This window comes from Dendrobates tinctorius, unplaced genomic scaffold (genome assembly GCF_039654945.1).
Source record: "Dendrobates tinctorius isolate UK_male_01 unplaced genomic scaffold, ASM3965494v1 ptg000116l, whole genome shotgun sequence".
In the NCBI taxonomy this organism is placed as follows: Eukaryota; Metazoa; Chordata; class Amphibia; order Anura; family Dendrobatidae; genus Dendrobates; species Dendrobates tinctorius.
Window position 1 is genome coordinate 27,822,610 of NW_027361784.1, and position 16,713 is coordinate 27,839,322.

Here is a 16,713-nt window from a genome sequence, read left to right on the forward strand (position 1 = left end):
AAATAAATGCCCACTTGAACTAGAAGCATAGATTTCACATTGTGTGCTGCAGAACAAAAACAAAGTCAATATCTCAGGAACACAGTAACGTGGCGCAAAGCGTAAAAAAAAGCGCAGAAGCAGGAGAGCTCAGGGATTTTTATTCACAAGCCTAGGGCCATTTCAGAACACCATTACTATTAATGACCTACGATAGTTGGGAGCCCTGTTAGAGTATTTGCATTGCAGTCCATAAGCTTCATGTTACACCTCTGTTCATAGTACAGGTGCATCTCACAAAAATAGAATATCATCAAAAAGTTAATTTATTTCAGTTCTTCAATACAAAAAGTGAATCTCATATATTCTATAGAGACATTACACACAGGGTGAACTATTTCAAGTGTTTATTTCTGTTAATATTGATGATTATGGCTTACAGCCAATGAAAACCCAAAAGTCATTAACTCAGTAAATTAGAATGCTTTATAACACCAGCTTGAAAAAATGATTTTAAAATCCGAAATGTTAGCCTACTAAAAAGTTTATTCAGTAAATGCACTCAATACTTTGTCGGGGCTTCTTTTGCCTCAGTTACTGCATCAATGCAGTGTGGCATGGAGGCGATCAGCCTGTGGCACTGCTGAGGGGTTATGGAAGCCCAAGTTGCTTTGATAGCAGCCTTCAGCTCGTCTGCATTGTTGGGTCTGGTGTCTCTCATCTTCCTCTTGACAATACTTAATAGATTCTCTATGAGGTTAAGGTCAGGTGAGTTTGCTGGCCAATCAAGCACAGTAATGCTGCTGTTTGTAAACCAGGTATTGGTACTTTTGGCAGTGTGGACAGGGGCCAAGTCCTTCTGCAGAATGACATTTCCATCTCCAAAAAGCTTGTCAGCAGAGGGAAGCATGAAGTGCTCTATAATTTCCTGGTAGACGGCAGCGCTGACTTTGGTCTTGCTAAAACACAGTGTACCTACACCAGCAGATGACATAGCTCCGCAAACCTTCACTGATGGACATCACCGAGGTCACCGCAGTTCAGGCTGGCTGGGAACTTCAATGATGTCACCGCTGGTCAATGATGCTGCGATCGCAGCAGCTCATTCACCAGTGGTTCTCAGCCGGGACGGTCGCATCTTTTCACATAGCGATGCTCCAGCGATCCCGACAACGTTACGACCTGGTAAGGAATGCTGGTGCGTCGCTACATGGTCGCTAGTAAGCTGTCAAACAGGCAGATCTATTTAACGACGCGGCAACGATACGGCGATCCGTATAACGACCTCGGCAGTCATTGGTTCCTTGTCATACAGCAGCTATTCCGACGACTCACGCCTGCATCCCTGAGTTCTGCATCGCCAACGAGGTCGCTCGTCGGCGTCAAACACAGCGATGCATGGCCTAGGTTTATGTCTTGGGTGGGGTTGCTGTATTCCTCTCCGACGGCAAAAATCAGAGTAAATAATAAATTATCTGATAGTTTCTCACTACATAGGGGTACGAGACAGGGATGCCCATTATCTCCGTTGCTGTTTGCCCTCGCCGTGGAACCCCTAGCTATTAAAATAAGGGATACACAGGAGATAAAGGGATTTGTTTATGGAAGGAAGGAGGAGAAGGTGTCTCTGTACGCTGATGATATTCTGCTATACCTGGGGGACTCGGGGGAGAACTTGGATAATGCGATGGCATTAATTGAGGAATTCGGAGAATTTTCTGGACTCAAAATTAACTGGGATAAATCGTGCATCATGCCCATTGATACAGTAGATGGAGATATTGGGGAGGTTGGAATATCACCGAAATTGAGAGTAGTTTCGAGATTTAAATATCTGGGGATACAGATCGCCCTCCCTTTGAGTAGTTTTGAAGAACTTAATTTAAGCCCTCTGCTACAAAAAGTTCGTTCCAAGATTTCGGCGTGGAATAAATTACATCTTTCGGTGATTGGAAGGGTAAATCTTTTAAAAATGATTGTGATGCCGCAGCTGCTGTATGTACTGCATAATTCTCCAATTTGGATCCCACAGAGTAGGTTCTGTAAAATTAAATCGCTGTTCGGCGACCTAATATGGGGGGGGGGAAAGCCCACGGTTTAAACAAGAAACGTTGCAGAGGCCAAAAGAGGACGGGGGGGGTGGCGCTTCCTGATCCCTGGGTATATTTTTTAGCAGCACAATGTCAACATATGGGAGGATGGGGGGAGGAGACGGGACAGGAACAATCGCCCAGTAGTTTGAGAAAGCTGTTTGGGAAATGGCCTTTGTGAGAGAGCCTGGAAGGGGGGCAGTTTTTAAAATTTGGCTCTAGGTTTCCTACGGTTCTCCTTATTCATAAGGTATGGGAGAAAGTTAAACAGATTAGGGGTGTCACGGGCCTTACTAAATACTCTCCAGTGTGGGATAACATAAATTTACAAGAATTCCAGCGAATGGAGGGATTTGGGCTTTGGAGAAAGGCAGGAATCAGACGGATGGGTCAGCTTGTGGGTCAGGGGAGACTTAAATCATTCATGGAGCTACAATCAGAGTTCCAGCTTCCACACTCAAATATGTATCATTATAAAAGAATTCAGCATGCGTATCGGTCGCAATGTCGGAGGAGGCCTGTTGAGGTCCAGATTGATGTCACGCTGGCCTCCATTTTGGGGAACAGCGAGACGAAGGGGGCAATCTCAGAAGTGTATAGAGATTTATTATTTACATTTCTAGTCAGTCATCCCATCAAGGCTAGAGTGAAATGGGAGGCTGAATTGGGAGAAATAAGTGATGATAGATGGGAATCTATTTTAGAATATGTGCCTAAGATTTCTATGAGCGAACCTGGGAGGATGTCTCAGCTGTACGTAATTCATAGAGCTTACAGAACTCCTGATAGATTGTTCAAGATGGGTTTGAGGTCTGATTCCGATTGTCCACGGTGTTCGCAGGAACGGGCAGATATGATGCACATGTTGTGGTGTTGCCCTAGATTGTCTACATACTGGACAGTTGTACTGAATCGGATCGCATGGATATATAAATGTGTAATCCCCAGAGACCCTTTGATCTGTATTTTAGGCTTTGTGGAAGAATTGGCAGCGGTGGCTATGGTCAAACTGGCGATTGCTAGACTGTTGTTCATAGCAAGGAAATTGATTGCCCGGTTTTGGATCAGAGAGGAGCCTCCGACTAGACGGGACTTTCTTGCGCAGGCGGAGCATATAATTTCATAGAAAAAAAGTATTTACACTAAGAGAAATAAACTTGAGGTGTTTCACAAGATATGGCAGCCATGGGTAGAATGGAGTTAGAGGGGTGGGAGGGACGTATTGGGATATGGAAGATATTCACATTACATAACTATATATGGATGTTGGAAAGAGTACTGGACGAGGAACGGGGAAGGCACTGAAGGGATCTCGGAGGGGGGATAGGGGGGGAAAAGGGAGGGAGGAGTTTTGTTTTTGTTTATAAAAACATGTTTATATGTGAACAATTGCTTGATGTCATGTATATGATGTAATTGTTATCATAAATAAAAATTTATCTGATTAAAAAAAAACCACAGCGATGCATGCTGGCCAGCGGGACGCCAACGATCAAAAAATGGCCTGGGACATTCGAGCACGATCAGCGATATCCAGCGGGGGGGCCAGTCGCCGCTATGTGTCACACGTAGCGAGATCGCTGGCGAGGTCGCTTTTGTGTCATAAAATCTGTGACGTTTCAGCGATCTCGCTAACGATCTTGTTATGTGAGACGGGGCCTTAATAGTCCCAAACACCCCCATCTGCTGACTTTAATATAACTCTCATCATTCTCCCCTGCTTGCGCCGATCGCCAGCAGAGCAGTGGAGAATGATGAGAGCCTTCCGCACCCATCGCCGGGGAACAAGGCTTACTGTAGCGCTTCTTCCCTGGCGACCGTTCGTGTGGTACTGATGTAGCACACGGGCGGCCGCAAGTATTACACACACGGACATGGATATCTCCGGTAGGCCGGGATCACACACAGCGAGATACGGCCGAGTCTTGCAGGTTAAAACCAAGCTCTGGAGCCGGCACTCCGGAGCGGAGCGTGCTGCCGCACAGCAATACATGGGGCTGCACGCTGCGCTCTGGAGTGCCGGTGCCAGAGCTTGGTTTTAACCTGCGAGACTCGGCCGTATCTCGCTGTAGTGTGACTCCGGCCGTAACGGTATTCCGGTACTGGAAATAAATGGATGTGTGAAACTGCCCTAGTGAGCGTGGGTCTTTGTCTCTCTACTCGAAGGTGAAGCTGGACTTTTTCTCTACAGGAGACCATCGACTTGTCCAAGCATTGCAGTCCATATACAGACAGTGAAACCTGCTCATGTCAACCCAGCCTTAGAGGAGACGCCTTTGTTCCAGAAAATTTCAAAATGTACACAACAATCTAATGTAATCTATGTCACTCTATTATTCCTAGATTTCTGGATTCACAAGTGACTTCCTCCAAACATCCATTTAATTTTTAATAGAGCTGGAGAGTTTGCGTCCATCAGTGCTCCCCAACATAAGTGGCAGAACATGGAATCATTTCAGCAGGCTGAGATAAATAAGCCAGATCGTTAGGTTACAGTGATGTAATTAGAAGAGACAGACAAAAAGAAAAATAGTGAGAGGACTAATAGGGGAATTGATAAACTGTGTCAGCATGTTTCAGTCTGCTGCACACAAAAGTCAAACGAGGAGACGTTGGAGTGAAATAAGGCTCAGGGAGAAAAACTTCCCTGATCACAGAGCAAAGGCAGGATTACGTAACAGGACTCCGCACACAGCCCATAGTGATTAGCTGCCGTGCACTGGATACTGAACGATGTGCTTAGCATGCTAAATTTGTGAGGATTTATTTTATGCAGAGCAAAAGTTACTTTACCATCAGTTAGGTTGCATTAGAAATACTATTTCCTATACATAAAACTGTGCACATCAGTGCACTGGGGAGCAGGTTGTTCCCCTCCAGCACACCATACCATTAGGCTATGTGCACACGTGCGGAATTGCCGCGGAAATTTCCGCCGCAATTCCGCAACTCCCTGCCGCGGGAAATCCGCATGCGGAATTCCCGCATAAAACTAGCGTTTTGCAAGCGTAATTAGCTTGCAGAATGCTAGCGTTTTCCAAGCGATCTGTAACATCGCTTGGAAAACTGATTGACAGGTTGGTCACACTTGTCAAACATAGTGTTTGACAAGTGTGACCAACTTTTTACTATTGAGGCTGCCTATGCAGCATCAATAGTAAAAATATATGTGAATTAAAAAAAAAATCGTGATATTCTCACCTTCCGGCGTCCCCCGCAGCCTTCCCGGTCCTCGCGATGCTCCCGGCAGCTCCCGTTCCCAGTGATGCCTTGCAACAATGACCCCAGATGATGTAGAATCACGTGAGACCGCTATGTCATCACAGGTCATTGTTGCAAGGCATCACTGGGAACGGGAGCTGCCGCGAGCATCGGTAAGGACCGGGAAGGCTGCAGGGGCCGGGTTTTTATTTTAATTCTTTTTTTAACAGGGATATGGTACCCAGGGCCTGGAGGAGAGTCTCCCCTCCTCCAGATCCTGGGTACCATCCGCACATTTTACACTTACTTTGCGCATGGTGGGCATAGCCACATGCGGAAAGTAAGTGGATCAATGCATTCATATGTGTGCGGAATCCCCGCGATTCCGCAAAAAGAATGAGCATACTGTGTATTTTCCGTGATGCAATTTTGGCGCGGAAAAATATGCATCATTTGCACAGCATTGCAGAATCCCATTGAATGCAATGGGTTGCGTTGTATAAGCGTTTTCGCTAAAAATCCACAACGTGTGCACATAGCCTAATGGTAAGTGCACATGTTGCGGATTGTGCTGCAGATTTTTTTGCGCGGATTTGCCAAAATCCGCAGGTAAATCTGCAGGTCAAAAGAGCTGCGGTTTATCTGCGGATTAGCCTGTGGGTTTTCCCCTGAGATTTGACACCTGTACAATGTAACAGATGGCAAACCGGTGCAGAATCCGCACAAAGAATTGACATGCTGCGGTTTTGAAACCGCAGCAAATCCGTGCGGAAAAGTCCGCACCGTGTGCACTGCGGATTTGATTTTCCATTGACTAAAAGGGTACTGTACAATGCAGCAGAAACTGCTGCGGACTCGCAGGGCCATTTCCGCTGCGGATCCGCAGCAGAATCCGCAGTGTGTGCACACACCCTAATACTTTGTGAATGACACAGGGTCAGGAGCTCCACTTGCCTCATCATGGCATGTGCATGTCGCAACAGCTGTAATGGCCAAGAACCCCTATTCTGGAACTTTAACTCCCTTAGATGCAATGACTAGCAGTTTAAACTGCACCCAAGTGGTATTACAACAAAAAGGGCCCCTTCTGAATAATCTGTGATCGTGGGCTGCCAAAGGATTAGAATTGCAATTGGTGCATATCAATGACAGATGGGTCTGCCATGTACATAAGTCTGCTAGAATATCCATGTTAGAGTAGGTACAGACAAGTGTATATTCTTCCATCCAAGACAATCGGGCCAATGATGCAAATCACACTGATCAGAGTTTCATCTTTCATCAAAGTGTGATCAGAGTGTGATCCGATTCTCTAGGACAAGGAGAAGATGGAGAGTTTTTTTCTCGTCCTTCTCCATTCTGTCATTCTATGGAAATTGAACAGCACTCAGAAGTCATCCGAGTGCAGTCTGATGTTTTACACGGACTCACTGACTTGCATGACAGAGTTCATTCCAAGGATCAGATCAAAGTCTGACATGCTGCAATTTTTGTGTTGTACAGGCTATGTCCGAGGAAAGAGTCGGATGTGTACAAAGCTCCACAGAAAAACATGAGATTGCACTTGGACCAAAAATACACTAGTCTGCACCTGCCCTTACCCTGACAGGCATAATGAATTGCAATTCAAAATAACTGCAGCCTATTATGTAAGCAATCAGAATATTGCTTTTTTAAAATCCATTACTGAGTAAATAAGTAAGTTAGAAGGTTCAAAAAAGTTATCAGAAACATTAAAAATATCCAAGTTTCAAAGCTCACCTTTTAACTTAAATTTCCTGAAGGAAAAAAGCAAGCAAAAAACTATATGACCACATTCACAATTACCCATTTAATACAGATTATTTATTTTGCACAGTGAGTGCCATTAACTAAAAACAATACTTAAATTATTGGTTTTGTTATCCTGCCTCCCAAAAAGTAAGCTCTCATACTGCTCCATCCACTGAAAAATAAAAATATAATGGGTGTGTAAATTAATACCCCATGCCTCCCTCCAAAAAATCCATTGAATATTCCAAGGCAAAGTTACTTCAGAAAAACGCTATTGATCATTTTCCTGCAGCGGCATTGCCAGCAATTATGCCATCATTATTGTGCCGTTTATCGCTCTATACCGTGTAGAATTAGAATGTCACAAGGTTAAAAGATGTGACATAACAGTAGTGTATATAACCTATAATGCAGTTAAGTGTTTAATTATCCCCTTTCCCCCCAATACTTTCCATTGTACTTTTCCCTTAAAGGGAATCTGTCACCCCTTTTTTGAGATATCATATAATGATATCATTCAATTGTGTGTCACATAAGGATTCTTAGTACTTTTGCTTCCCCCTGACCCCGCACCTTTCATGCATAAATACCTTTCTTATATCGGTTCAGATGTACTGTATGTAAACTGCCGCGGTCCAGTCCGCTGGGCGGGGCTTATTCACCTCCTCCCCCCTCCGTCTTGCTCTACGCATTTCTTCTTGTGTAGAGCAAGTCAGGGAGGGGGGAGCCGTTGAATAAGCCCCGCCCAGCGGACCGGACAGCGGCAGTTTACATACATCTGAACCGATATAAAAAAGGTATTTATGCATGAAAGGTGCGGGGTCAGGGGGAAGCAAAAGTACGAAGAGACACCCTTATGTGACACACAAATGAATGATATCATTATATGATATCTCAAAAAAGGGGTGACAGATTCCCTTTAAGCCTGTACAGCAACTTCTTTCTGCTGTATCCTCCCCTACCCCATCTATTCTGTTTTATTGACATAAAAATTTTCAATAAAGTTATTTGAAAAAAAAAAAAGATGTGACGTGAAATAACACTGTACAAGTACACAGCAATGTTGTTTTGACATTGCTGTGCATTATGTTCATTTTATGGGGCTTTTTGCGACACTTCTTCAGGCAGATTCCGAGTGGAATCAGTCTACAAAATGCTGTAGTGTGGACTGTACACAGTCTAAGATTGGCCTTATATGTGCCAGTGTAATTTTCAAAAATTCAGAGCAAGTTGTGTCAAATGTAATAAAAGACACACAGTACTCAATACATTTGTGCATTTTTAGGTTGATCTGACATCAGAAAATGCAATCTACACCTACTTTGCACAGGTTCAGATTCGTACGAAAGCGTGTTACATTTTCTGACATAAAGTGTAATAAACCAGTCTAAAAGTCATTATCATGTCACCTTCTTTTTTATTGTGCCCACTTTTTTTTAACTTTTGGTTAGTATGGTGCACAAAAAAAAATTTTAAAAGTAAAATTTTGCAAGTTTTGAGCAAAACTAATATATACATGATTAATATTGCTACATACATATCAACCAGCAGAATATAAATAGATTATGTTTTATTGTACGGTAAGGCTATGTGCACACGCTGCAGATTGGTCTGCGGATTTTTTATCACCTCTACAATGGAGGAGATGGTAAACCGCAGCAAAATCCGCAGAAAAGAATTTACATGTCATTTCTTTCTGCGGATTCAAAACCGCAGCTTTTCCGCAGTTAAAAATCCGCAGCATGTGCACAGAAAATTGTAAGTCCTATAGGATAACATGCTACTGTACACTGTCTGCAGAACTGCTGCAGTTCTGCTGCGGCCAAAACCCCAGCGGAACAGCAGCAAAAACCGCAGCACGTGCACATAGCCTAACGGACTAAAAAAGACATGAATGGGGAAGGCTTATTTTTTGTTAAATGCTTATCTCCTAACCAATAAAACTGTCTGCAAAGTGGATGGGGATTTAATAAATAAATAAATATCGTAATTATGTATTAAACTGAGGGTTTTTGCAACTTCTCATTTTGTTGCATTTGGATTATCACACTGAGAAGCTTTTGTATGGACATTGTGGTGTAGTAACCACTGTGTCCGCTAGGGGGCGCTGTGTGGATGTCCCAGGAGAAAGGATGAATGGCAGAATCCTGAATGGCCATTATGTATCTCAAAGTGGGTGGCTTTGAGATGGAGACTTATGTGTTGATCAGCAGTGATACTGCTGAGGTGATGCTTTAATGTGTCAGGGAGAAGTCTCCAGGTAACTAGGGAGATGGGTGGACCAGTTACCTACAAACCCACCCAGGGATCATAATAAAGTATATGTGTATGAAGGCTTGAAGGACCTGTGATGAGGTCATAGCCATGTGACCCGCTGGGCGTGGCTACGGACCATATAAGGTAACTAGAGTAGATCACATGAGAGAGAGCGCGCATGGATCTGATTGAGCCATGTGGAAGGTCCCGGCAGACCTAGGTGGAGGAAGGTGTGCTACCTTCCTGACGACCACGTTGTCATGATCCAGGACGAGGTTTCGCTTTGGCCCGTCCTGATAAGACTGGGGGTTAATTGTTCCGCCTCTCTCTGGCAGAGGGCGGCTATTTAATGCTCACTGGACCTTGGTCCGGTGTCAGTTATACTCCTGCCCTCGGCTGAGTTAGTTGACCTTGTGCGTACGTGTGCCTTGTGCCTGATATCTTGCTTGCTTGTTTGTTTTTGATCCGGTTCTGTCCCTGTTACGAGTTCTGCCTGCCCCTCTTGTACTGCGCTACCTCTCGTGTATGACTCTCTGCTTGTGACCCGACTTCTCTCTGCTCGTCCCCTTGATACCACATCGCCCTCTTGTGTATGACCTCGGGCTTTGTCTGACTACCCGTCTGTTTGTCCCTCCTGTGCCTCGTTTGCCCGTACTGTTGTGACCTCCGTTTTGCCTGACTGAGTTGTTGTATAGTGTCCTGTCATATCTGAAAGCAGGACGCTAAGCCCCGCCCCCTTGCAGTCACCTGACCATAGGTCCTGTGCCAGCTTGCTAACTTCAATGTACGCAGGTCCTGTGCCTCTTTATTTTCCGGCGCTGACTGGACCCTGACACTAATAGCTTGAAGCACGCATTGTCACCTCTGCTGCCCTGCTCCACAGGTATCTTTTAGCACTGCTTCTGTACTCAGGACATGCACACTGGCTCTGTGAGCGAGTGTAGTGCGGTGTCTCTGACACACGTGCAGAGGCTGCTGACCCGGTGAGGCCTGTGGATATTGGTTGTATGTGAGGACGGATAAGCCTCCTGTGTTTGATGAGGCTCCAGGACTGGGCCTGAAATAACGGACACTTATTGTAACAACCCTGCTGGCATCACTGCATGGCCACACATCTCCCGCACACCAACTTACTTTCTGCTTCAAGCCATGCTGTGAATTCTGTCTGTTGCCAGTCCTGTGCTCCTGTATGCTTCCAAGCTATGTGTGTATAGGGAGGCGGCGCCAGAACTCTCTGGTTCTTATGCAGTGAGGGTGTACCTGTGTAATATGTCCCTGACCAATCACCTAGAGCCTTTGACTATTTAGTTCCGCCACTCCCACTAACCTTTGCCTGTGCGATGTCTCTACTCAGTTAGCTCCTTGCTACTGAGGAAGCCAGGCCCTGTCCTTTGTCTTGCCCTCCTTGAGAGGCTTTACTCCTAGCATTTTTAGTTCACTCTGAGTGCCCGCCAGGAGGCTTATATCCTGGTCCCTGTCTTGTCCTAGCCTTGTCTGAGTACTTGCCTGGTACTTCTTTGCTCGCCCTCCAGGAGGCAGAATATCCTGGTCCCTGTATCCTTCGGTCCCTGTACCTTGTCTTGTACTGTGTCTCTGTCTGAACTCTGTCTTACCTCTGTCTGCCAGTCTCCTTGTCTGTGTTCCTTTCCCTGCTGTGTCTTTCCCTGTGTCCTCCCTGCCTGTACCTTGCACTCTTGCGAGCTCCGCCTACCTTGCACTCTTGCGAGCTCCGCCTACCTTGCACTCTTGCAAGCTCCGCCTACCTTGCACTCTTGCAAGCTCCGCCTACTCCGCACTCTTGCAAGCACCGCCTACCTTGCAGTCTTGCAAACTCCGCCTATTCCGCACTCTTGCAAGCTCCGCCTACTCCGCACTCTTGCAAGCTCCGCCTACTCCGCACTCTTGCAAGCTCCGCCTACTCCGCACTCTTGCAAACTCTGCCTACTCCGCACTCTTGCAAACTCCGCCTACTCCGCACTCCTGCTTTTGTCATATTCCACTCTTTCCTGCCTGTATCCATACCTGCACCTCCTGTGTGAACAGGTCCAAACCGGTTCCTTCATATTCCACTCCTCCCTGCCTATATCCATACCTGCACCGGTTCCCTCATATACCACTCCTGCTTGCCCTGTGTCTCAAGCAGTGCCCGCCTGCCATGTGTCTCAAGCGGTGCCCGCCTGCCGTGTGTCTCAAGCCGTGCCCGCCTGCCCTGTGTCTCAAGCCTTGCCCGCCTGCCCTGTGTCTCTGTGCACCAGAAACGCGTCAGGTGTTTTTCTGCATTTTAAATACTTTATGGCATAATAGCCTAATAAAATTTTTTTCATTTATGCTGGTGTGCCGAACGAACTTTCTTCTCTTTTTGGATATCTGCTGTGCTCACCAGCGAATTCGTGCACCCATCTGTGGATTAATGAACTCAGCCCAGGGTGGTTTTCCATTTGGATGCAATGCAAGCTCCCAGACCTCCCTCTCCTGCACTCCTGTAAAGTATTTTTAATTATTTTTTCTTTTACTCAGAAATATACAAGAGACAACGTAGACATCGTGAGAACAAATGAGCTTAAATGGAACCTGTCATGTAAAAAAATTCTATTAACCTGCAGGTATGAGGTTAATCTGCAGGTCACTAGTGTTCTGAAGCTGGCCAGTACCTGCACTTAGACCACCGCTGTTGGGGGGGGGGATGAGCTTTATTCCTCCAGGCAGCCTTGGGCTTTCAGTCAGATGGGTGGATCTTCACGGCTTCAGTCACCGCTCAGTGCATAATGAACCGTTTTTGTAAGCATACTCTGGCCCTGACTGACAGCCAGCTCAGCATTAAAGCCAGCTGTCAGTCAGTACCGGGGGCACAGTTACATCCGCCACTCATCATGCACAGAGCGGTGACTGAAGCTGCACTGGTCCACCCCTACGACTGAAAACCCGAAGCAGCCAGGAGGAATAAAGTTCATTTAGTGCCAGCAGTGGGGCTGTGTTGGTGCTGGGAAGGTTCAACACGCCATTAACCTACACATTAACCCTATATCTGCAGGTTAATAGCATTTTTTTTACATGACAGGTTCCCTTTAACCCTTCATTAATAGCACAGCCTCACAATAAAAAACCTTTTAGTTTTATGTGTGATGAGCGCAGCAAGACCATGCTTTTAATCAGGTTTTTGGCAGACAGGATAGACACACGTTAGGCCCTGTTCACACTGCGTTAGTGGGGGGAGTGGGTCGCCAGAGACTTTAAAATGCATTTTAAACAAGCTCAGATGGGACTATAAAACGGCATTGAAACGAACGGAGGTCATATAAACCAAGTTTGTGCTTTTTTCTTAGAAACAGGGTCATTTTTCAGACCTACACAGAAAGGTAGCAGCTCACCATTTTTATTGTTCGTAAAAAACAAAATGATTGGACATGTTTTCATTACTAACCATTGTAGAGGTGCTTTATTTTTTCATTTTAGAGGAATGGCTGTGGATGTGTACACAACCTTTACAGTGATACTTGGCATTGTAATGTTTCTCACGTGAATTGTAGATGATTAAATTGCTGTTTCTGCTGATGTTTTAGGCGGCTGTCAAGTGTGTAAAGCTTATGCAGTAGCGGGAAGTGGATCTGTACTGATGGCATTGTTAAAACATCCCTCCGAGCAAGGTACAGAGTAGGACTATATTCCCCCTTCAAGGCTGTCATCACATAATATATACACAGCGTAGTATAGATGTGCATTCACATTGTGCTAGTGTCCTATAGCTTATGTCAATTTACTCCCCAGAGGCATGAACACCAGATAGCAGTTCCTAGAATATCAGCCGTCCATATTAAATATCAGATATTTGGGATCACCTACCAGAAGTCTTTGAAGTAAGCGGGGTGAATATCCTGCAAGTCGTCAATACCCTTCTGCAAGTATTCCTTTTCCTACAATAAAAGTGCAGGAAATGTTATGACTTGTAGGATCAGCTGAATTCTTAAAAGGGTTGTCAACCCTTAGTAACAATTTTTTTTATTATTTAAAAGCATGTATTTTGGGATAAGAAACAGTTTTACAGCTGGGTTTTATGACAAATTTTGCACCTTTTTCCTTCAGTAGTCTCTGTGTTGATGAGCCCATCAATGAGCTCCTTGTGATGTTATTACAGGAGCGTTTGCAAATGTAAACTGCCACCAAATGTGATAATATGGCATTTAATCTTAATTATCCAGACGAGTACTCTAATTAGCGCATGGACCGGGCTCAGCCCATTGAACGCCCGTACTCCTTTTACCATGGGCGTAAAACTACTGAGACAACACAGAGTGAGGGTAAAACAGCGTGGCAATACTTTATTGAACCACAAAACAGGCAAATAACACATATAGCAGTCCCTGCAAAATACCCAAGATGGTGCAAAATAAGAGTTTCAGCCTTCCGCTGACTCGCCGGGATAAGAGCAGCTTTGACTTCAATGTTTCCAGGGCCGACTACCTCAGCTGTAGTACACACAGAGAAGAGGCAACAAGAAGCTTAGGAATCTGACAGTCCATTGAGGTACAAGGCCAGGTGACCGGAGGGTCACAACCTGGCTTCCCAAAACATCTCCAAAGAGCCAGGTGATCTATGGGTCCCAATCCTGGCTTTTCCAAATGTATCCATGAGGCCCAGATGACCAGTATTTCCAAATCCTGGCTTTCCCAAACGTATACAGGGGGCTCATGCGACTGGTGAGTGCAAATGTTGGCTTCACCAAATGTATCAATGGGGCTCAGGTGACCAATGGGTCCAAATCCTGGATTCCCCAAATATATCCATGGCTTCACCAAATGTATTAATGGGGCTCAGGTGACCAATGGGTCCAAATCCTGGATTCCCCAAATATATCCATGGGTTCAATAATGATCAATGGAGCATATCTCTATTCTTTCAGCCGGGGCCGTGGTCCCCTAAGCTGGCTGTAATGACACCGATAGTGTCACTGAGGAAGCCTAGGGGGCGCTAGCAGGGGGCACGGGACCGAGCACAGGGAGGGGAAGAACTGAGGCGCGCAGTGAGCATAGTGAGCACAGGACCTGAGACTAAGCAGTCACGTGATCACAGGGGGCGGAGTCACCGTGCGTGAGGACAGGGAAACAGTCAAGAGCGCGGAGTACAGGGTATAGAACGTTAACGCAGTCAGTGGGGAGCCGACGGTCAAAAGCCAAACACGAGTGAGGTACCTAGGGATAAGACAGAGAGTAAATCGAGATGAGCCAAGGGGTCAGAGAACCAAGAAGGACAGCGCAGTACAGAGCAGGAAACAGAGGCAGAAGTCAGGGGACAAATTGGGTCATACACAGCCAAGCTCACATGCACAGAGGCACGATTACAGATGAGTAACCTGGGTTAGCTACCTCTAACCGAGTACACGGAAGTATCACCGACACCAAGCCCAGGAACTACCAACATTAAATAGCCACCCCAGAACAAAAGAGAGGCGAACTAGAATTAACCCTGACCTGACCAGGATGGAGGCAGAACCATCCCGTCCAGAGTCATGACACTGGCATTCTGTAGAATGTCAAATCTGTGTCCCTCGTGATGGAGCCATGATGTGGCAGCTGTCCTGTAGAGTGTTTCTGTCTGTGGTTTTGTAAAGAGTCTCTGGTTCTTTGGATCTCTGGGGCTCTTGGATCTCTTGGATGTGTTATTACAGAGACACATCCCTGTTGTGAGTTAATTTTCCCCTTCGTCACTGGGGTCTGGTGAACTCCCTATTCTGGTAAAGGAAGGTAATGAGCCTGATTATCAGGCACCTGAGTCTAATGAGGATGACTGGCTGAGTGGAGTCATGGACTGGATATAAGGCTGCCGACGCCCTTCTGCACTGCGGGTGATTTCTCTGTGGACTTCTGGGACACCAGTCTGATTCCTGCTCCTCTCAAGCTAAGTTTTCTGTATTGCCTGTTAAACTTTTGGTTTTGTTTTTTGTTTTCCTTGCTTTTCTGTATTCTGCCATTCCCTGCTGGGGTGAGCTGAATCTCCTTTTGCCTGTAGCTCTGTCTTCAGTATATTCCTGAGTACTGACATAGCTTTTTGAAGCCTAGCGTCTTCAGGGCCTTTTTCACTGTCAGTCTGTTGGCTCTTATTTTCATAGGGTTTTTCACGGATTGCAGACAGCAGTCTTCCTGTCCTTTTCTGTCTAGTTAGCTTGGGCCCCTCTTTGCTCAGTCTATCTTTCTGTCTGTGTTAGTATTTTCATCTTGCTTCACCGTCATTATATGTTGGGGGCTGCCTATTGCTTTGGGGTCTGCTCTGGGGCAGTTTAGATTTCCCCTTTCTTTCTTTAGGCCAATTTAATTCTCCGGCTGTGATCGAGGGGTCTAGGGCATCGTAGGAACCCTCCACGGCTACTGCTAGTTGTGTTGATAGGTTCAGGGGTCTGCAATCCGATAGCTGCCAACTTCTCTGGTTTTCTGGACTTAGCTAGCATTTCTGTTTTTTGCCTCCTACGGTGACTCAATCATAACACATCCCATTTTTATAGTTCACAACTGTTGTCCTTCAAGCCATCATTCACAGGACAAGGGGAAGGGGTAATGAGAATAACCTGCATTGTTTGATTATTTAAAGTTTATCCTTATAGGTTTGCAAGTCAACAAGCTAAAGGACCCACACAATGGTCAATCAATATATTAAGCAAACATCCATTGTTCAATGACCTTGCATTACTGCCTTGCAAAGATAGCAGACAATAAGCTGTAGGAGGTGATATGAGGCAAACATCAGCCAATCAAAAATATAAAAAAATTCAACATTTAAGACACATATAACAACGGTGTATGGTTGTTGACCAACTGAAGAACAAACGCATCTATTCAGAAGTCAACATATAGATAATAGTCTATGCCTCCTGGATTACTGAATTTACAACTGGATAATTAAGATTAAATGCTGTGGTGTCACAAAAAGAGACCAGAATGGATGAACACAGAACTTAAACAGGAAGTTTAAGAAGAAGGAAAAAATAAATATTTCAAATGGAAAGAGGGAGTGGGCATATCTAAAGAAATATATAATGCTGTATGCAGGAGCTAAAGACAGTAATGAAGTGAGGCTTGCAAGGGAGACCAAAAGCAATAAAGAAGGATTTGGGGGGTATGTCAAAAGCAAAAGAAAAGTAAAAGATGCTGCTATTGGATTTTTATAGGATGAAAAGGGTGAAATGGTAAAAAATTATGTTGAGAAGACTGAACTTTTAAATTCCTATTTTGCATCTGTGTTCTCTAAGAAAGAAAACGTAACATCAACTTATCTTCAATGTGCTATCGAAGGAATAAAAGAATCCATACTATCTATAAACAGAGAGATGGTGAGGGAACACTTAACTAATTTAAATGAATTTAAATCTCCTGGTCCAAGTTAATTATATCCTAGGGTACTGAAAAAGATAGCAGAGGAAACTGCA

At 45.1% G+C, this 16,713-nt stretch overlaps 1 protein-coding gene across 1 annotated transcript in view; it reads right to left on the minus strand.

The window, feature by feature from the left end:
* LOC141101197 (uncharacterized) overlaps positions 1 to 16,713 on the minus strand; it is a 259,136-nt gene that overhangs the window by 128,149 nt on the left and 114,274 nt on the right. The window contains exon 12 of the mRNA XM_073590063.1: positions 13,140 to 13,210. Within this exon, the coding sequence (XP_073446164.1) occupies positions 13,140 to 13,210 (71 nt within the window). The remainder of the gene's footprint in view (positions 1 to 13,139; positions 13,211 to 16,713) is intronic.